The sequence below is a fragment of the Bufo bufo genome, chromosome 4 (assembly GCF_905171765.1).
Source record: "Bufo bufo chromosome 4, aBufBuf1.1, whole genome shotgun sequence".
Lineage (NCBI taxonomy): Eukaryota > Metazoa > Chordata > Amphibia > Anura > Bufonidae > Bufo > Bufo bufo.
This window is the reverse complement of record NC_053392.1, coordinates 385215724-385239240: the sequence shown is the minus strand read 5'-3', so window position 1 is coordinate 385239240 and position 23517 is coordinate 385215724. Positions and strand designations below refer to the sequence as shown.

Sequence of the window (23517 nt, the reverse complement as noted above, 5' to 3'; positions counted from 1 at the left end):
CATCCGCCGTTGCCAGCTGAAACTCTACAGTGCAAAGAAGAAGCCATTTCTAAGCAAGATCCACAAGCTCAGGCGTTTTCACTGGGCCAGGGATCATTTAAAATGGAGTGTGGCAAAATGAAAGACTGTTCTGTGGTCAGACGAGTCACGATTCGAAGTTCTTTTTGGAAATCTGGGACGCCATGTCATCCGGACCAAAGAGGACAAGGACAACCCAAGTTGTTATCAACGCTCAGTTCAGAAGCCTGCATCTCTGATGGTATGGGGTTGCATGAGTGCGTGTGGCATGGGCAGCTTGCATGTCTGGAAAGGCACCATCAATGCAGAAAAATATATTCAGGTTCTAGAACAACATATGCTCCCATCCAGACGTCATCTCTTTCAGGGAAGACCCTGCATTTTTCAACAAGATAATGCCAGACCACATTCTGCATCAATCACAACATCATGGCTGCGTAGGAGAAGAATCCGGGTACTGAAGTGGCCAGTCTGCAGTCCAGATCTTTCACCTATAGAGAACATTTGGCGCATCATAAAGAGAAAGGTGCAACAAAGAAGGCCCAAGACGATTGAACAGTTAGAGGCCTGTATTAGACAAGAATGGGAGAGCATTCTTATTTCTAAACTTGAGAAACTGGTCTCCTCGGTCCCCAGATGTCTGTTGAGTGTTGTAAGAAGAAGGGGGGATGCCACACAGTGGTGAAAATGGCCTTGTCCCAACTTTTTGGGGATTTGTTGACACCATGAAATTCTGATTCAACATATTTTTCCCTTAAAATGGTACATTTTCTCAGTTTAAACTTTTGTTCCGTGATTTATGTTCTATTCTGAATAAAATATTAGAAGTTGCCACCTCCACATCATTGCATTCAGTTTTTATTCACGATTTGTAGTGTCTCAACTTTTTTGGAATCCGGTTTGTACATATAATCCTGCAGTTTTCACACTGACCTCTAAGCCTAATAATTGGCGCCACTTTGTGGTCTGTACAGATAATTTTACTGCAATTACCTGCTTATCTATACAGAGAGGTGATATAATTACAGGCAGGATTAGAATGACAGATAAGACAGGAGCCACAATTAACAATAGGTGACTGTCACAGAACATGCCTAGAAAATCTCCCATAGAAGTCAATGAGGTTCCCTGCAGACCATTGTGTCTATGGACCATGTGGCTGCTGTAAGGCAATTTTGTTAATGCTTTCAAATGCTGTTAAGAACAGCTCAGGCAAGATGACCGCCCCCATAATCATGTTCAGAAAACAGAAAAAAAAATGTAATAAAAAAAATTGAAAAAAAAAAAGAATATGTGTTACTATCTGATTTTAACTGGCATAAAAAAATGTTGGTGATACATTTCCTTTAACCCATTTTTGCCATCATTCAGCATGCAGGATTTATCATCAATAAGATTTAATAAACTATCTGTCTGATCATTGATTCCAAGATAAGCTCAAAATTAGAGTGTCTTAGGGTCTTTGTTTTGTTAGGGGTCCATGATTGTGTCAGATCTTGTACCCACCAGAGGATCTTCTGGCAAGTTATTAGGTCCTACCCTCTGTAACAGAAAAACTGAGCTTCAAACCATACATTAATCAGCACAGGTTTATGAATTGGATAGGTATAGTTCAAAAATGGCGGAAGTAACCAAGAATATTACCTGTGCTCCATAGATATTTTTCTAGAGGTCTGTGGTAAACATGAAAACAGGATCTGCCACCATATCGACTTTTATAATTCACTACTTGCAACAGCGACTACATGACAAATGTGTCCATAAACGCGTCTTTCATAATGCTACATGGAAGATAACGTTGAAAAAAGACAAGTGTCCATCACAAGTCCAATTTATAATCCTACAGTGTTGATACACAGGAACCCCAAACCCCCCTATGAAGTGGATCAACGCCATTCCTCCAGAAATCTAGTACCAACAACTTGTGATATTTAAGAAAGGCCTTCTATGTTGATGGTTACAGGACTAGGCATAAACAGATCATTTAAAAGATCTTCATACTGTCCGTCCATATATTTTACCCCATGTTTTAACATTTATTATATAATTGTACAACTGTACATTCTGTCTCCTCAGCCCAAGTGCATAACTTTACATTTATCCACATTGAATTTCATTTCTCTGTTCAAGCCTCCAGCTTCTCCAAATCTCTCTGCAATACAATGTTATACTACTCTATGTTGATTAGGATGCAGAGCTTAGTATCATCTGCAAATATTGAAATTCTACAAAATAAGCCCTGTATGAGGTCATTAGTAAACACATTAATGAGAAGAGGGTTCAATACAGACCTTTGTGGTAGCAGACTGGTGACCCAATCTGACGCTGTGCCATCAATAACTACCCTACGTCTCTAATCATTGAGCAATTTCTTAACCAATGAATACAAATTCCTTTATTCACATTTTATCAGTTAATTTCATGGCCAGCTTCTGTTTAGTGTGTTGTCTAGAAAAAGCCTAGTTTTCCAAACCTTTTCTTCCAATAGAAAGCCTCCATGCCTTTTGTTGTCCTAGTTGCCTGTCTTTAAACGCTCTTCAAATTTCATAAGTCGTTTCTGTAATGTGGCATCCTATTTTAAGTAGTGGCCTCAAAGGTTACATTATACTTTTTACTAAACTTTATAACTGCTGCTTGGCATTGAGCACTGTTTATAACATTTTTTTTCCTAAAGAAAATAATTTAGTGTAAACTAAATGTCATATTTCATCTTTTTTTTAGGTACAACATGCAGAACAACAATGATAATGAGAACTGCCATGATAAACCAGATAATCAGCTTTCCGTTAATGATAGCACAGTGTCGCCTGATCAGAATGGCATGTCGTCATCTCTTGTTGATGCTTCACCAAAAGTAACTGAATTGCAATCTAGAAAAGATGATATATGTGGACAGGTGGAACTAGACATTTCAGAGGAATTGAGCAGGCAGCTGGAACATATTATTCAGACCTATGCATCTTCAGATTCTGTGAGTGTAGAGAACCAGACTGCTGGTTTGCCAATCAAAGAAGAACAATCTACTGATGATGGAGATACTGAAGATACAAATACAGAGGAACCAAAGGAAGCCGTTTCTTCATCAGAGGTATCATCAGCCAAAGAATCTACTTCAAGTCAAGACCAAAAACTGGAGAAGAAAATGTTGAAAAGCTTAGGTATGTGATTACATTTTCAGCAATAATTAATGACCACTTCCCTTTTCTCAGCTGTTGCTCAGTGGTCATCACTTCTACCCTTTATAGTCTCACCCCACCCTTCTGACTATGCGGTTGATAGCTTAATTTGGGTTTGGATGAGGTGGTGTGAGATCCTCTCTGGTGTTCCTGTTCTTCCATCTCTACAGAAGTTAAGTGTTGCGTTTGTTTGTATTTGTTATATTCCCTGTTGTTGTATCTGGACAAAAACTTCCATTCGTCCATCTGGGGAGGAATGGGTTGTCTCTGGTCCTATACTTATTCCAGGGCCTTATAGGGAAATCAGGGCCTAGGTATCCTGCTTATGAATATTCCTACCTTCAAGGTCTATTCATATTGATAGGTAGTCACGGATTAGGGCTGTCTAGGGGGTGACCTGTTTCTTCCCTAGTTTCCAGGGCAAATTACTGTTCCCCTTCCCTCCTGTGTTCAGTGTGGAGTCCCCCCCCCCCCCCCCCCCCCACACTGATCGTGACTAGTGATGAGCGGCAGGGCCAATATTCCAATTTGCAACATTTTGTGAATATTTTGTAGAATATTCATCATATATTTGCGAATTCTAGAATTCGAGATTATATTCTTGATTGCAAAAATTGGCAATGTATTATTCGCGTAATGTGTGCAAAATACCAGCGTGGGTCACTTATGCTACATTTTTCAAGCTGGTATAAGTTTCCTGAGACTGGAGAAAATGGTTGACACAGTAGAACATTAGAATAGCTTTATATGCAGATAGAGTGCTCCAATATATTTGCGCTTGCGAATTTTCGGCAATTAATGATGCGCAATTAATACGTTCAACTTGTATAGTTAGGGGCAAGCAACTTTTCTATTGGTTGCTAGGGATGTTGCTTATCTGTGACAAAGCCTTCTCATTGGCCCACAAGCTAGAAGTAGGAAGGGATGATCACCTGATGTGTACTGTGTTTAAAAAAAACAACTAATATTCGTCATTACAAATATATAGCACTATATTCCAAATATTTGCAAATTCTCGAAGTGCCGATATTTGTGATAAAAATTAGCTTTTCGAATATTCACGCTCAACACTAATCGTGACATAGAGATGGAATTGCGGTTTGCCCGGCGGTTGTTTTGCGGCGAACTTTGCTCATTCGCAATTCGCCGAACATGCGAACATTTGGGGATATTTGCACGCGCCATATTTTTTTGCATAGCGTCGAACTTTGACCGATGACACATCCATCAGGTGGGACAGGACAGCCAATTGAGACGTTTCAGCACATGGACACACCCCCAACCCTATAACGGAACCTGATCTGGCAGCCATTTTACATTATGTGTTTTTCCAGTGTAGGGAGAGGTTGCATTTTGGAGTAGGGACAGTTAGAGACACCAAACACTAGCTAATAGGGCCACAAAAGTCCTTTTAAGGACTGGTATAGGTGTGCTATCGATAGGTGTGATATAGAGGGGTGTGATATACTTATAATATACTTTCTAACATATAAATTATATTGTAGTGTATTTCTATTGTGCAGCAGTTGTGTGCGGTTCTGCTGCGATACTGCAGCTAGATAGAGGGACAAACACTATTGGAGAAACTAATTGCAATGGGTGTGATATACCTGTTGTCCCCAAATACTGATTGAGGGGTGCCATATATCTTCTTCCACAAAATACTGATTGAGGGGTGCTATTGCTATATACAGTCATGTGAAAAAATTAGGACACCCTTTGAAAGCATGTGGTTTTTTGTAACATTTTTAATAAATGGTTATTTCATCTCCGTTTCAACAATACAGAGAGATTAAAGTAATCCGACTAAACAAAGAAAACTGAAGAAAAGTCTTTTCAAGATCTTCTGTAAATGTCATTCTACAAAAATGCCTATTCTAACTGAGGAAAAAGATAGGACACCCTTGCCCCTAATAGCGAGTGTTACCTCCTTTGGCTGAAATAACTGCAGTGAGACGGTTCTTGTAGCCATCTACCAGTCTTCGACATCGGTCTGAGGAAATTTTACCCCACTCCTCAATGCAGAACTTTTTCAGCTGTGAGATGTTTGAGGGGTTTCTTGCACGTACAGCCCTTTTCAAGTCACCCCACAGCATCTCAATGGGATTCAAATCTGGACTTTGACTTGGCCATTCCAGGACTCTCCATTTCTTCTTTTTCAGCCAATCTTTGGTTGATTTACTAGTATGTTTTGGGTCATTGTCATGTTGCATGGTCCAGTTCCGCTTCAGCTTTAATTTTCTAACTGATGGTCTCACATGTTCTTCAAGCACCTTCTGATACACAGTAGAATTCATCGTGGATTCTATGATGGTGAGCTGACCAGGTCCTGCTGCAGCAAAGCAGCCCCAAACCATGACACTTCCACCTCCATGCTTCACAGTTGGTATGAGGTTCTTTTCTTGGAATGCTGTGTTTGGTTTACGCCAAACATGTCCTCTGCTGTTGTGTCCAAATAATTCAATTTTGGACTCATCTGTCCAAAGAACATTATTCCAGAAGTCCTGGTCTTTGTCAACTTTATCTCTGGCAAATGTCAGTCTGGCCTCGATGTTTCTCTTGGAAAGCAAAGGTTTCCTCCTTGCACACCTCCCATGCAAGTTAAACTTGTACAGTCTCTTTCTGATTGTAGAGGCATGTACTTCTACATCAACAGTAGCCAGAGCCTGCTGTAGTTCTCGAGATGACACTTTAGGGTTTTTGGAGACCTCTTTTAGCATCTTGCGGTCTGCTCTTGGGGTGAACTTGCTGGGGCGACCAGTCCTGGGCATGTTGGCAGTTGTTTTGAAAGCCCTCCACTTGTAGACTATCTTCCGGACAGTGGAATGGCTGATTTCAAAATCTTTTGAGATCTTTTTAAATCCCTTCCCAGACTCATAGGCTGCTACAATCTTTTTTCTGAAGTCCTCTGACAGCTCTTTTGCTCTCACCATGGTGCTCACTCTCACTTCAACAGTCAGGAGCACACCAAACTAAATGTCTGAGGTTTAAATAGGGCAAGCCTCATTCAACATGCAGAGTAACGATCTACTAATTATGTGCACCTGGTGTGATATACCTGTGTGAGATCTGAGCCAATTTAAGAGGGAATACATGTGAGGGTGTCCTATCTTTTTCCTCAGTTAGAATAGGCATTTTTGTAGAATGACATTTACAGAAGATCTTGAAAAGACTTTTCTTCAGTTTTCTTTGTTTAGTTGGATTACTTTAATCTCTCTGTATTGTTGAAACAGAGATGAAATAACCATTTATTAAAAATGTTACAAAAAACCACATGCTTTCAAAGGGTGTCCTAATTTTTTCACATGACTGTACCTTCTTCCACCAAATACTGATTGAGGGCTGCGATACACCTGCTTCCACAAAACATCGATTGAGGAGTGCCATATACCTGTTTCTGCCAAATACTGATTGAGGGGTGCCATATACCTGTTTCTGCCAAATACTGACTGAGGGGTACTATATACCTGTTTCCGCCAAATACTGATTGAGGGGTGCCATATACCTTCTTCCACAGAATACTGATTGAGGGGTGCTATTGCTATATACCTTCTTCCACCAAATACTGATTGAGGGCTGCGATACACCTGCTTCCACAAAACACTGATTGAGGGGTGCCATATACCTGTTTCTGCCAAATACTGATTGAGGGGTGCCATATACCTGTTTCTGCCAAATACTGATTGAGAGGTGCCATATACCTTCTTCCACAAAATACTTATTTAGGGGTGCTATTGCTATACACTTTCTTCCACAAAATACTGATTTGAGGGCTGCGAAACACCTGCTTCCACAAAATACTGATTGAGGGGTGCTATATACCTGTTTCCGCCAAATACTGACTGAGGGGTACAATATAACTGTTTCTGCCAAATACTGATTGAGGGGTGCCATATGCCTTCTTCCACAAAATACTGATTGAGGGGTGCTATTGCTATATACCTTCTTCCACCAAATACTGATTGAGGGCTGCGATACACCTACTTCCACAAAACACCGATTGAGGGGTGCCATATACCTGTTTCTGCCAAATACTGATTGAGGGGTGCAATATACCTGTTTCTGCCAAATACTGATTGAGGGGTGCCATATACCTTCTTCCACAAAATACTTATTTAGGCGTGCTATAGCTATACACTTTCTTCCACAAAATACTGATTTGAGGGCTGCGAAACACCTGCTTCCACAAAGAACTGATTGAGGGGTGCCATATACCTGTTTCCGCCAAATACTGACTGAGGGGTACTATATACCTGTTACCGCCAAATACTGATTGAGGGGTGCCATATACCTTCTTCCACAAAATACTGATTAAGGGGTGCTATTGCTATATACCTTCTTCCACCAAATACTGATTGAGGGCTGCGATACACCTGCTTCCACAAAATACTGATTGAGGGGTGCCATATACCTGTTTCTGCCAAACACTGATTAAGGGGTGCCATATACCTGTTTCCACCAAATACTGATTGAGGGGTGCCATATACCTTCTTCCACTAAAAACTGATTGAGGGGTGCTATTGCTATATACCTTCTTCCACCAAATACTGATTGAGGGCTGCAATATACCTGCTTCTGTTCTGGTTCTGATCAACAGTCAGGTAGCTTGATACACTGCTCCAAATTAGATAGATAGATAGATAGATAGATAGATAGATAGATAGATAGATAGATAGATAGATAGATACGTGCATGCATGGCAAGAGAAATAACACTGACACTCTATATAAGGTCAAAGCATAATTTTAATTTATTAGGTGAGGGCTTCACATTATATACCCTCCATATAAGTGGGAGGAGTGGGCTCACATGATTGTTTTTTTAGCAAGAAGGAATGTAAACAGGAAATAAGTTTAAGGCATATGTATAATAGACTCAGAGGAATTCCTGAAAGTTTCAAGTCTTTGCTGCAAATAGTTTCAATCATAGAATGCATACTGAGGGTTGTCTCTCGGACAGACACCATTTTGTAAGTGACAAGAAAGTGTCCAACCATTATATTAATATATTCCATAACAGTCCCCCCTTGGATTCTTGATTGCAGAACTTTCCCTGCCTAGTGAACCCATGGGAATACCATTAGCAATCCTCTTCACCCACAGTAGACTGGGTAGACTCCCGGTTAATCAGACTTTTGATAGTACCCTGGGATTCATCTTTCCCTATCTTGGTACGACATCATAATTGGTGGGGGAACTTGTGTTGAATTCTTTGGTTTCCATTTCTTTTTCACCATATAGCAGCATGATGGGCTGTTCAGTAGTTGAAGTCACAATTTCTTCTCATATTTTTCGGACACAGGGTACAATGCAACATAACACTACTGACATTAATACTAGCATCAAGACTATCAGCATACCTATCTGGGTGAGGAAGGATTTCCAATTGTTTAACCATCCAAAGTACTCATTCTATGGGTCTGTTATCCCTGAGTTGCGTTTTAATTCCTCTGAGAGGTTGGTAAGCTTGTATATTGCTTCAGTTACCTTCTCTTTGGGGCCAGTGTTATCTGGGATGTAGGTGCAGCAAGTTTCCCCAATCATTTTACAAACTCCCCCAGTCTCAGCTAGGATCATATCTAGGGCCATCCTGTTACAATTACTTTTAGGGCATCACGGGTGTAGTTTACAAATCTTTGCTGATTATAATATATGTAGTTTATCCAGTCGACGTTCTTGTTGATTGTCACCATTGGGAGTAGGGATTCAAATCCAGCTGCCACCTGATCTCTGGCCTTAAACTCGTTGGGGACCCCCCCTTGGGACTCCTATTGCGTCTATATACACATGTGGGTCAAAGCTCCCCTGTGGGGAGGCCTCCCTTTTTGACCTCCCTAAATAGTTTTTTTGAGTATACCCTCTAACTGTGGGGTCATTTTCTAGTATGTGAAGGGGCATTATGGCTTTCGCTAGGGCACATTAACCGGACCAATTGCCTTCTAACCTAGTTCTTATTTTTCCGTCTCCACAGATCCAATAGATATCCCCCAAAGATACCCTCTGATTCTGTGTTTCAGTGGACAGGTTGCTATAGGATGAGCAGTACCCCTCTGTGAAGTTGCCCAAGAATCTCTGACTGCAAAAGGTTGAAGTAACAGGTGTAGTTACCGGGGTATATGGTTATGCCTTCATATAGTTTTTACTACCAGGGGGTATTTTCTCTTCCACTTTTCACAGGCAGAGTCATTCACGCTAGTGTTGGTGTATAGCTGAGGAAGCAGCTTTCAGTCTCAGGAGGCAGATGCGAAGGCACTGTGCCTAGGTGTGGGCGTGCCCCCCCCCCCCCGCATATGTAACAGTTTGTCTTATCGTGTGTGCCAGCATTGTATTTCATCCATTCTAACCAAAGGTTGGTGTCAGAAAATCCTGTCTCGGCGGCCATAGTATCTTCAAAGGTAGGGTCTGCTATGGCTATCATCTGCCTAAGGGGGGTAGTGTAGGGTTTGGACGGACCCTTCTCTATCTTTGTAAGATTATGTAGGTCTTTTTTAGGTGGAACATGCCCATGTCCCCAGCAGTTACCACCCCCATCCAGGTGCCTATAAGGTATGTCCCTGCGTCATTGGGGCTGCGGTTTTCTATTGTGAGGGTAAGTGGCATGTTGGAGCCTGTCTGTTCACTTGGGTGGCATCTTCCACTCTTAAACAGTCTCATGCGGGTAAGCAAGGATTTTACCCATTTTGTCTTTTTTGTCTCGGGCAGTCTGAGGTCTGTATGCCCATGGGCCACCCGTGTTCCACCCAACTACTCCCCACGAGTTACACTGTTCCCCATACTGGTTATCAGTGACTCAGATATATGTGGATCTATGGCTTCCCGTTTGGTACATGCTACATTGCCATGCTGGCGTTGGGCACAATACTAGACTGCAGTAATCAAATTTGAAGGTAGCCACGTGAGTACTGGAGGAATTAAACCAGAAAGTGGTCAATATGTAGCCATCCTTCTCTTTTTGTTGTGTAATGACCACTTGTCCTCCTGTCTTTGGAAGATTCTGTGTATATGTGACCGTATAGGTGTAAACAAAAAGTTGCAGAGCGATAACTGTTGCAAAAGGCATCATGCAGATTCAGCGGTGGTTTCCTAGATATCTGGAGCTGGCACTCGTATTCTTTTGCAGTGTGATGCGTTGATCCAGTTAGGTCTCCCCTCGAGTTTTACAGAAGTTGGGGTGGTCAGCAGCACCTGGTAAGGTCCCTCGTATCGTGGTTCGAGGGTGCTTCTGATATGCTTCTTGACCACCACCCACTCTCCAGGTTTCAGAGTGTGGCTTCCTTCTAGGGAGTTAGGATCTGGAATGGAAGAGAAAACTTGTGCATGCATGTTAGACAATAGTTTACTCAGAGCTATCACATATTTGGCAACAGATTCATAATGCATTTGCAACTGTTGTGGGAAATACTGTCCCATTCTAGGCCCTGTCCCAAATAGGATCTCGTATGGTGTCAGTTTCTGTGGAGGCCTTGGTGTGTGCCTAACTGTAAAAAGTGCTATAGGTAAGCACTGAACCAAATTGAGCCCTGTCAGCCTGGTCATCTTCAATATTTTTTACTTCAACACCCCGTTCAATCTTTCAACTTTGCCGCTGCTTTGGGGCCTGTACGGGGTGTGATATGCCAGGTGCGACCCTACCATTTCCCAGACTTCTTGGGTTAATCTAGCAGTGAATGCTGGGCCCTGATCACTCTCAATGACCTCAGGTACTCCAAACCTACAGACAAGCTCCTGCATCAGTTTTTTTAGCAGTAGTAGTTGCTGTCTGATTTCGGATAGGGTAGGCTTCTGGCCACCCAGAGAACAAGTCTATCACTACCAGCACATATTGAAACCCTTGGCACATTGGCACTTGGATGTGGTCGATTTGTATCCTCTGAAAGGGATATAAGGCCTTTGGGAGACATTTCCGGGGCGTGGGCTCGGTTCAACCTGGATTACACTCTGCGCAGATGAGGCACGCTTTAGTATGTCTCACCAGGACGGGGGTGATCCCTGGGACCACCCATATTTTATCAATTAGCTCTTTCATGATGGTTTTGGATTGGTGGGTGGGCCCAAGATCTATTGAGGCTATTAGGGAATAGAGAGTTCTGGGTAGGCATACTCTCTTTCCCTGTGTCCAGAGTCCGGATTCTTCTTCGAGGGCTGACTCTTTCAACCAGGTTTCCTTTTCCCTGGGAGTGGCCTTTTTCTGCATTTGTTTCAGTAGGTCCCTTGTGACTTCCTCTTGCTCCAGATCTTCTTGTACTGTCAGGATCTGTTCTGTCTGGGCTCCTTCCTCTTCCATTGCTGCTCTCTTCACTGTTTGATCAGCTAGGGCATTTCCTCTGGCCTCAGGAGTGTCAGTTTGTGTATGGGCCTTTACCTTGATCACTGCCACTTCAGTGGGCAGGAGTACTGCTGCCATTAGGGCCGCTACTGCTGAGGCATTTTTGATTGGGGTTCCTGCGGCTGTGATGTAATCAGATGCCTTCCATATTAGTCCAAAGTCATGAACCACTCCAAAGGCATATCTGGAATCTGTGTAGATATTAGCTGTGGAATCTTTTGCCATGAAGCAGGCTTCAGTGAGGACCATGAGTTCAGCCTCCTATGCTGACTGGTCTGGGCGAAATTGTCTTGCACACAGCACTTCATGCTCACAAGTGATTGCCTGTATGGAATTTCCCTTTGTCATTGGCGTACCTTGAGCCGTCCACAAAGAGAATCCAATGAGGGTTTGTCAAAGGAGTGTCTTGGACCGATGGTGGTGTCCCTACTTCAGCTTCCATCATTGTGATGCAATCATGATCCTGTTCCTGGTAAAGAGAGTAAGTTGAGGTCCATAGTTCTTCTTCCTGAAGATATTCTTCAGCATACAGATCAATAAAATCTTCAGAAGCTTCTCCTTAATATCTAGTATACTTCCCCCTTGGAAGAGGAAGGAGTGCAGCAGGGTTAAGGATGTGACATTTCTGAATGGTGACATTATCTGGCAGAAGCAGACTACACTGCAGTCGGAGGTGGCGTTGTGCAGTGAGGTGTCTGCTGGAGGATGGCAGAGATGTCATGCAAAGCCAAAATAGTGAGGGGGTGCCCATTCTGAATAGGAATGATTGACCACATTTCTCTGGACACGGTCCTTCAGCCAGTTTTCAATCCAATTGCAAACGATACTCTCCAAGCCTATAGGTCTATAATTACCTGTGGAGGACCTTGATTCTTTTTTGAATATGGGCACGACGTTTGCCTTGCGCCAATCACTTGGCACTGTACTAGTACCTAGAGAATCTTTAAAAATTATAAACAGGGGCACAGCAATGACCGAACTGAGCTCTTAAAGCACTCTTAAAGCTATTCAGTAACTCTGCCTTTTCCTTATCTTCAGTGACTACCCCCCCCCCCCCCCCCCTTTTACCATTATTTAGTGGACCTACCTGCTTAGATCTAGGTTTTTTAGCATTTATATATTTAAAGAATTTTTGGGGATTTGTTTTGCTCCCTGCTGTTCCTTTTGTATTTTTGCTAATTTTATCTCTTTTTTACAGATTTTATTAAGCCCTTTGTAATTTTCAAACGCTACAGCGTGAATGCCTATTGGCAAATTTTTGCGGCCTGTACTGGCCGACAGTTACATATTTATCCTGTTACCGCCTAATGTACTGTACCTCCAGCCGCAGAATCCAAAGTTCTTTGCTGTCAGGTGAATGCCTATTGCCTAATTTTTGGGGCCTGTACTGGCCGACAGTTAAATGTTTTATCTCTAGCCACATAATCACACCCCTGTCTCACTCCTCTGCTTCTCATTATGGTGGCATATGAACCGCATTCACCATAAGTACCTTCTAATGTCACAGGGTCATGTGACTGTGCCCCCACCCCGTACTGTGCCCCTGTGCCCCTTACCCTTATACCCTGCATTGTGCCCTTTTACCACACCCTGTGCAGTGCCCCTAGTCATTCCCTGTACTGTGCCCTCTTATACCCTTTTATCCGGTCACGGTATGGCGGTGTTATCCGGTCACTGTACAGAGGTGTTATCCAGTCAATGTATGGCAGTGGTATCCAATAACTGGATGGCCATAACTGTATCCCTTGCCCTCCCCACGCCATCCTTTTTTAGACCTAGCATGAGCTGGAAAAATATGCATATTGCGGTGCCTAAGGACCTTTGCGCCACCATCTGTGTCAGAAATACTCCTAACATAGACGTATTTCTATATAATAAATGACCACCTAATTGTATTATTATTCGGGGGTAGGGCTAATATCTTTATATTATATATTCTAGTGTATTATACTGTGCCCTGCATTTCCCAGTAGAAAATGATCCTTGGCAAACACGGTCCTCGTCCCTGACCATCAGGACCAGGTAGCGCTCTGTCAGTACATGGCGGCCTCCCCTCTCCGCCACGCTGCTCCGCTGTGTACTGGTGCTTATTCTGACCCTAGGGCTGGGTTCAAATCCTATTTTTGCCATCCATTTAATGCATACCAAAAATGTATGCGTTAACAGATGCCTCAGACTGATGCCGTACAGTGGCGTCCGTTCACCATACAGTCCCATGGTAGAAAAAAATTTTACATTAACGTATGCATTTTTTTAATGGACTCTGCAGGATACAAAAACGTGCTGCACATTTACATACATAAAAACCGATAGGAAATTACAATTTTCTAGGCTCCAGCAGGGCACGTTTTTGAGAGTTTCCCTTTAAGACGCATAAAAATGGCCCCTGATTAAAATACATATTTTTTGTGTGAATTTTTGCCAATGATCTCCTTCTGGTATATCACTGTCCATGTTGTGGGACTATTTGCGTACTTCTAGTAAGTGTTTGCTGGCTGCAAATATGACCTGAAGGTTTTTCAGGTTCACCTGCCATTAAAGTGAATGGGGCTCGCCGTGAACGAGCGGTTCGCGAACATTTGATCGCGAACCCACAGAATGGGACGATGGACGAACATCGTTTGTTAATAGTCCCGACCGATGTTCGTCCATCACTATTCAGCAATAATTTTTATCTATTCTAAACAATTATGATGTAGAAAAATAGGCCAATGTCAGTATTACAGTATATCATATGGACAAAAGACATAGTTATGGAAAATGTGTTTTAAACAGAGGTCTCCAAGCTACTTTAGCCCAAGATCCATACTTAATTGTTACATGTTGTAGCATGTTGGATTTTCTTGATTTATCTAAGGGGGCATTCACACGACCGTAGGGCGCTGTGCCCATGTTGCAGACTGCAAGCTGCGGTGCGAACCCTTTGACTTCGCATTGACTTCAGGGTGCTTCCGGGTCTGTGCCTCTGCACATTTTGTTGCACTAATGTCGCGCAACAATTTTTATAATGGCAGTCTATAGTGTCGCACTGCAACATGCAACATGCTGCGACTGCGACGCAACAGTCGCAGAAAAATCCATCTCGAATGGATTTTCTGTGACTGTTGCGTCGCAGTCGCAGCATGTTGCATGTTGCAGTGTGACACCATAGACTGCCATTATAAAAATTGTTGCGCGACATTAGTGCAACAAAATGTCGCGCGACAAATGTCGTCATGTAGACGTAGCCTTACACAACAAATATTTTACCATTACTATGTAATGATCTATTCAAATAATTTTAACATTTAATAATAGTTTATAGCCAATTACATGAAGAAGAAATCAATCATTTAATTTACTTTTGAAAAATACAAAGTGATAGCTACTTAGTTACTACAGTTGAGAAAAGACACATGTCCATCAAGATCAACCAAAGTATTCGAGAGGATATGAATTAAGGGAAGGGTAGTGAAAAACCAGAATTCTACACATTTTCATAAGTGTAAATGTTGCTTAGTTTTAAGGATTCAACTAAGCCTTTTGAAACCATTAAATGTTCCCGCTGTGACTACCTCCTGATGCAGACTCCTTATGGTGAATAAGGGCAGTGTCGTTTTTCCTTTTGAGGTGATGGGACCTACTCTAACACATGCCTCTCCAGGGTTTTTGGCCTACAAGTGTCTGGCCCAGTTTACTTTTTTATATATTCACCATTCCCTTGTGTCTTAAGCAGTGTGCTGCTACTCATTGTTCTACACTTCAGGTTGTAGTCAAGGTAGCGTGCACTTGCTCCTTTATTTATTTATATATATTATAATATTATTTATGCGTGCAAGTGCAGTGAGGCAGGCGTGATCGCCGAAGTACTGTTGTTTTTCACTTTTGTTTCGGGCACGGTTGTATGTCTTGCATTAAACCCGCTAAATTTCAACCCGTGACCCTCGACAAAATGGGGGCCATAAAGAAGGCTCTTGTGGAGGCTAACCAGCAGCAACAACGGGAGGCTAACAGGCAGCAGCAAGAAACAAACCGGTTGCTGTTACAACAGGTGATGGCTATAAAGACAGAAGGAACATACCAAAGTGTCCATGATGTCCGGACAGCGGTCCGTGTGGCGCTCCCCAAGATGACACCCTTAGATGATGTCGAAACCTACCTGGCGATGTACAAGGAGCTGGCCACAAGGGAGAAACTACCCTGACATCAGTGGGCTGAGGTCGTCGCTCCATTCCTGGCATCCGATTCTCAGCGGGTGTATTTCAACTTGCCGAACTATCAAGTGGCCGACTACCAGAAAGTAAAGGGTGAGATTCTGGAAAGACTGGGGGTGAATGTGTTGGTCCGGGCCCAGCGGGTACATCAGAAGGGGTTTAACCTGGCTGAGCCTGCGAGACCCCAGTTTTATGACTTATTTCACCTCTTGCAAAAGTGGCTACAGCCTGATGTGCTGAGTCCGACGGCTATGCTGGATCGACTGTTAGCTGATATGTTCTTGAGGGCTTTGCCATCCCCTCTCCAGCACTGGATCAGCCAGGTGTCTCCTGACAATGCCCTGGAGATGGTGGACCTGGTGGAACGCTATGAGGCTACTAAGAATCTACAGGGGGGTTCTTTTGGGAGGGGGCAGCCAAACCCCTGAAATCTCCACTGCAGGCCCGGAGATTTGAGCCGATGAAATCCACCCGGGATGTAACCACTATGGGCCTGGCTCCGTTAGTCTGCTGGCAGTGTCAGGAGCCTGGCCATGTAAGGGCTGACTGTCCTCATCGGGTTGAGCCCATGGACACTAATTGTTGTTACCGTCAGTTGCTATATGCCAGGAAAATGTGTGCCAGGTGAAAGTGGGAGACACTCAAGCGGAGGCGCTGCTGGACTCAGGGAGCCTGGTGACCCTAGTAAGGGCTACCCTAGTGCGGTTCACTGAGTATACTGGCTGGAAAGTCGGGGTCATCCATGGAGACTTAAAAGACTACCCCACTGCGCTGGTGTCTTTAACCACGGTAGCCGGCAGGTGGACCCAGGAGGTGGCAGTTGCCACAAATCTACACTACAAACTCATAATAGGGAGAGACTTTCCGGGCTTCCAGGACTGGATATTACAACGGTTTTACTGGCCCAGTGTGTTTAGAGAGGTGGACGAATTTTGCAAGTCTTGCCCGACCTGCCAAACAACTAGCCCCCAGCACCTTTTCCACAGTCCCTTAGTACCTTTCCTAATCATCGAGGTACCGTTTGAGCAAATCGCTATGGACCTCATGGGTCTAGTACCAAAGTCCGCTAGAGGACACCAACATATCTTGGTCGTCCTAAATTACGCCACTCTGTATCCGGAGGCGGTGTCACTGCGACATACATCGGCCAAACTTATAGCTAAGGGTACTTTCACACTAGCGTTATTCTTTTCCGGCATAGAGTTCCGTCAAAAGGGCTCTATGCCGGAAAAGAACTGATCAGGCATATCCCAATGCATTCTGAATGGATAGAAATCCGTTCAGTTTGCATCAGTATGCCTTCCGTTCAGTCACTCTCAGGCGTTTTGGCCGGACACAATACCGTAGCATGCTGCGGTATTATGTCCGTCCAAAATGCCTGATCAGTCCCCGAAATGCGGGTATTAATTTCCATTGACTTGCATTAGTGCCGGATCCGGCATTGCAAAACAACTGTGAAAAATACTGCAAGACGGATCCGTCCATCCGCATGACAAGCGGAGAGACGGATCCGTTCTTGCAATGCATTTGTAGACGGATCCGCACCCGGATCCGTCTACAAATGCTGTCAGTTGTCACACTGATCGGCGGACCCGGCAGTCAGCTCCGATGATGGAACTGCCTGCCGGATCACACTAACGCTAGTGTGAAAATAGCCTAAAGAGTTAATGGAGATATTTTCCCGTGGGGCAACCTAAAGAGGTTCTGACTGACCAGGGTACACTTTTTATGAGGGAACTCTGTAAGTTGCTGCACATCAAACAGCTACGGACGTCCGTTTATCATCCGCAAACTGATGGCCTGGTAAAAAGGTTTAACCAAACATTAAAAAAACATGTTAAAAAGAGTGGTGTCTAAGGATGGGAAGGACTGGGACCTCTTTCTGCCCTATCTTATGTTCGCAGTGCGATAGGTGCCCCAGGCCTCTACTGGGTTCTGGCCCTTCGAACTGCTATATGGCAGACATCCTTGTGGTCTGTTGGACATAGCCAAAGAGGCGTCGGAGCAACAACCCACTCCATATAAAGTATTATTGAATACGTCACCCAGATGCAGGAACGTATGGAAACAGTGTTGCCTCTTGTAAGAGAGCATATGGAGGCAGCTCAGCGAGCTCAAAGTCGGGTCTATAATCATCAGGCTCGGGTCCGGATCTTTAACCCGGGAAATCGGGTTTTGGTTCTGGTACCGACCGTGGACAGTAAGTTCCTGGCTAGGTTCCTGGCTACAAAGTAATCGAAAAAGTTAGAGAGGTAAACTACAAGGTACACCAGCCAGGGCGGCGAAAACCGGAGCAGGTGTACATGTGAATTTACTCAAACCTTGGAAAGATAGGGAGACCGGTACTGACGAGAGCCCGCGGCCGAGTTTTCTACGGGAAGAGGTTCCAGCCCCTCGGTCTGATGCAAGGGAAGCGGTTGCCACAGTAAAGATTGCTGACAGCCTCTCCTCTAAACAGACTCAGGAGGCCAGGGAGTTCATCAGCAGGAACACTGATGTTTTCTCAGACCTCCCCGGATGCACTTCCACAATTCAGCATGACATCGTCACTGAACCTCAGGCAAAAGTCCGGTTAAAACAATACCGGGTACCCGAGGCTCGGCGACAAGCAATCTCATAGGAAGTGCTGCTGCAATTAGACGTTATTGAGGAGTCTGAAAGTGAGTGGGCTAGTCCTAAAGTTTTAATACCCAAATCGGATGGGACGTTACGGTTCTGTAATAATTTTCATAATCTAAACAAGATTTCCAAATTGAATGCGTATCCCATGCCCCGGGTGGATGAGCTTATAGAGAGGTTAAGACAAGCCTGGTATTTTTCTGTTTTGGACCTCACCAAAGGGTACTGGCAGGTACCCTTAACGGAAGCTGCCAAATAGAAAACTGCCTTCATCACACCAGAGGGGTTGTACCAATATAAGGTGTTACCCTTTGGTCTGCATGGCGCCCCTGCCACTTTTCAATGACTTATGGACATTGTGCTTCCTCCACATCGTTGGTACGCTTTGGCTTACCTGGACGATATTGTCATCCACAGTACCGACTGGGAAAGCTACCTACCCAAAGTTAAGGCCGTAGTGGACTCCCTTCAAAAGGCTGGACTAACTGCTAACCCAAAAAAATGTGCGATAAAGTTAGAGGAGACTAAATACCTGGGGTATGTCATTGGGCGCAGAGTCATCAATCCCCAAGTGAACAAAATAGAGGCAATATGGAATTGGCCCCGACCTGTCACTACTAGGCAAGTAAAGTTGTTCTTGGGAATGGTGGGCTATTACATGAGGTTTGTCCCCCACTTTGCTACAGTGGCCGCGCCATTAACAGGACTCTTGAAGGGACGCAAGTCAGTGATGGTTCGCTGTGATGATCAGACGGAAGAGGTTTTCTCCACTTTGAAGTCGTCCCTGTGCGGGTCCCCGCTGTTTGTGACTTCCGACTTCAAAAAGGAATTTATAGTACAAACCGATGCCTCCAAAGTAGGCCTCGGTGCTGTACTGTCTCAGGAAGTCAATGGGGCGGAGCATCCCGTTGTCTTCCTCAGCCGTAAGCTCAGCCAAGACCAGGTACAGTATAGTGGAAAGAGAGTGCCTGGCAATCAAGTGGGCACTCGAGTCTCTCCGTTATTATTTGTTGGAGAGAAATTCCGCCTGGTAACCGACCACTCCCCTCTCAAGTGGATGAGCCAGGCCAAAGACAGAAATGCCTGGGTCACCAGATGGTTCCTTTCCCTACAGAACTTTAAATTTACAGTGGAACACAGGGCAGGCCAGTTGCAGGGAAACGCGGATGACCTGTCCCGATGCCCTGTCTCGAGTACATTGTCTGGTGAGTTTTCACCCACTCAGGGTTGAACAAAGGGGGGAGTATATGACACAGTGAGGGGAATGATCTTGGAAAACAGTTTTTTTTCCTCCCTGTGCTGCTGGGCTGATTTGCAGTCAGGTGGAGTCAAATACCGGACTGGATTTTAATTGCCCTGTCCTTAAATAGGCAGCTGGGCTCAGCAGCAGGATCTCTGTGTTGGGATCTGAGGCTTGGTGCTAGGTTGGAGGGATGAGACCCATGGGCCGAGGACACAGGACCCCTAAAGCCTGCCGTGGACTGCCGGAGGCAGCACTGACATCAAGGTGACTTGTCTTATATTGACTTTCCAATTTGTGTGAAGTAAACACCAAGACTGCAAAGTAACGCATTGTTTTGTGCATTTGCCTCAAGTGTGAATAAAACACTGAAGTTTTGCATTAAGAACTTGTCTTTTGCCTCTGTACTGTGTCCACTTACCCTATCTACCAGAGCGAAACCCCACAATTGGTGGAGGATGCGTGCAAGAGCAGTGAGGCAGGCGAGTGAGGCAGGCGTGATCGCCGAAGTATTGTTGTTTTTCATTTTTGCTCCGGGCACGATTGTATGTCTTGCATTAGACCCGCTAAATTTCAACCCGTGACCCTCGACAAAATGGAGGCCATAATGAAGGCTCTTGAGGAGGCTAACCAGCAGCAACAACGGGAGGCTAACAGGCAGCAGCAAGAAACAAGCCAGCTGCTGTTACAACACGTGATGGCTATACCGACGGCAGGAACATACCAAAGCGTCCATGATGTCTTTTGCCTCTGTACTGCGTCCACTTGCCCTATCTACCAGAGCGAAACCCCACGATACACACACACTCATTAATGCAGAAGTTGTTGGAATAAAATTAAACTTTATATGTTTGAATGTAATGATAATATATGTAAGTGACTACAATATTAGAGAGAAAGGATAAGTTTATTTGGGAAAATGATACAATTGAAAGGAGGCTCAAATATCCTGGTGGGCCACCTCTAGCCTGGATACAAGATGAGATACTGTTGGGTATGGAGGCATACAGGTTCCATATGATATCCTGCGGCACAGTTGCCCACAGATGTTGTAGCTGGGCCTGTAGATTCTACACACTCCTAGGTTGCTGAAGCTGGCATCCCAGCTGGTCCCAGAAATGCTCAACTGACGATAAATCTGGCAACCAGGCAAGCCAAAGAAATGTTGCAATCTGGTGGAGATATTTCTGCCAAACCCTTGCTGTGTGGGCGAGAATTATCCTGCAGAAAAATGCCAGTTGGAAGCCCTGCCAAAAGAGGCAACACATGTGGCTGCCAGATGTCCTGCACATATAGCTGAGCTCCTATTGTTCCTTATATTGCTGATAGAGGTGACCAACTGTTGTATACAATGGCTCTACATATTATCACACTAACCGTTGGGGCAGTGTGTCGCTCCATAGCAAAGGCAGGATTGAAGCACTCAGCAAGAGGCCTCCATACTAGACCAGAACAGTCACTAAAGACAATATAGTTCCAGTTCATAGCAATCCAGGTTTCTCAATCACAAAACCACTGCAAACCAAGGTAAACATGGCTGACCGTCAATGGAAGGCCATGTAATAGGTGCTGTGACACCAAATTTCCTTCTGTTAAGTGCATGGAAATGGTCTGGCCAGAGACAGGCGTGTGTCTGCCAAGAGACAAGGTGCCACCCTTGTCTGCATAATTGACAATGAAACTGTGGGAGATGCTCTTGCTTTTTGGCAGATCAAACAATCGTCTCTACTTTTGGTCTGTGTGGGCCATCTGGAATCTGTTATCTCTGTGTGCATGCCCTCACATAACCACTGCTTCCTACACCTTTTAATAGCTAAGTCATAAGGGCCTAGATGGCAGGCAATTCATTAAAATGACCATCCTACTTCACTCAGTCCAATCATGTCCCGACCTCTCTCCCAAAGTCTGTCAATTGGGCAAAATGTCATCGAGTGCATCATAGAAACATATCTAACAGTCAACAATCTCTCACCTCACCAAGAGGTACACTACCCAAAAATAGTCTCTAATAGCCTTTTTTATTGGGCAGCAGGGGAACTACTTTTATGCCCTCTTGTGGCAAGACCCAGTGTCTAATCAGATCACACTTGTAATCAGTTACATATCTGCCTGACACATAACTGCATACAGAGTTTTGCAGAAATCGGATATTCTATTTGGGTTTGTTATTTTTGTCAATAAATTATTCCAATCATCCATTTACTTTCTGAAAAATAATTTTTTTAAAAATCTAATTCTTAATAATAATTTAAGTTTGAAAGTCCAGGTGTTTTATTAAAAACTTAGAGTAGAAGCTTTTCTAACAATAGCATTTCACATGACAAAGCAGTTATTCTATTCCACTTGTTTCCAAATAAAGATTTATATAAATTAAATAGAGGAAGCAAATGTAATATTAGAAAGAGAAGCCTTAGTGGAATGTAGAGTTTATCTCTGTTTTGTCTAGAGACCTCCTTACATTTTTTTCTCAAATCTTTTTTTTCATGCCTGATAATCATAGCCCTTTATGAAGACTCAAGTTCTAAACATTTCTAGCACACATCCAGCAGATGTGAGTCTTTTTTATGCCTGCTCATTAGATTTGCAAATGAATCCATGGATTACCCAAATTCATGGTTTCCATGGGTATGGTAATAAGGCTTTCTCTTCTTTTCTTCACTGAAGCTAAATAGTTAGCGCATTGTATTCTTCGATATGTCACAGTAAGTGGAATAATTGATTCCATTCATACAGAACTAAATCATGGCATAAGTGTGCGTGTTTTCCAAAATGGGCATGTCCAAGTCTAACACACGTTACGAATGATTATTGGTACATTATCCTTTCAGTCAATTGAACATGAACATATCTTCTTGAAATTAACATCATCTTCACTGCTCGTATGGTAAATGGTTTCTGTCATTTAGGTGTTGTTTAGTATTTGCATATGATATGATTTAGAATAAGATAAAACACATGTGCTGTACTGCATGTGTTATTTTCTTGTAATACACATGCTTCCCTCCTTTCTCTTGGCTCAATGTATAACCAGATTTTTTTAAAGATACATGATTTTGAGATAGTGTGTCATAAGTAGTGTTGATCGAGCATTGCTATGCTTGAGTCAGTGTATTTAAATGTAATTTAGCATCTATCTCTGAAAAGTTTCTGCCGGGATTTGAGCTCCAAACTCCTTGTACATTAGAGGCAAGAACCTTATCCACTCAGCTATAAAGCTGAATGCTAAACTATTTCAGAAAAACCTCATAGTAGTTACTGATGTAGCAAGTATTCCTATTCAGCAGAAGACTTATTTTATATTTATGTGCAGGTTAACATGTAGTTCTATAGTGTAGTTTTAATGTCCTTGCCTCCAATGTACAAGGTTGGGAGTTCGAATACCGACAGAGATAATTCAGAAACATTTTATATATATATATATATATATATACACACACATATATATATATATATATATATATATATAAATAAGTTTTTAGCCATAATGTATTTACATATATTATTATATTCACCAAAAAATGAAACTGACTTTCGTATATATGAAAATCCCAAAAACTTTATTGTAAATATATATGAACAATACATACATGTATAATAAAAGAGGCAGCACAAGGCGGGACACACAGATGAGGAGCAGGACCCAAGGAGAGGCCGGGAGATCAGTGCACAAAATAACAGGGAAAAAGAATGCTAGCTAAAAGAGCATACCTCAGAACCTCATAGCAGCAACGCCCCAAGTAAAATGCAAAGGAGGCGATTATAGAGATTGAGGTTAAGATGAAAGGAACAAAATTAGACATACCCTGAGTGGTGCAAAGATCTCTCGGCCGACTCCTGACCCAACGCTGTTTCACCAGTAGACCTGGCTTCTTCCGGGGATATTTAGAATATATAATATATTACAATATATGTAAATATATTATGGTTAAAACATCAGTAGTAGTTT

General features: G+C 43.3%; 1 protein-coding gene across 1 annotated transcript in view; it reads left to right on the top strand.

Annotated features, from left to right (window-relative positions):
* The window catches only part of TXLNB (taxilin beta), a 138916-nt gene that overhangs the window by 36205 nt on the left and 79194 nt on the right, over positions 1 to 23517 (top strand). The window contains exon 2 of the mRNA XM_040429232.1: positions 2740 to 3176. Coding sequence (XP_040285166.1) covers positions 2747 to 3176 — 430 coding nt within the window. The 5' untranslated portion in view covers positions 2740 to 2746. The remainder of the gene's footprint in view (positions 1 to 2739; positions 3177 to 23517) is intronic.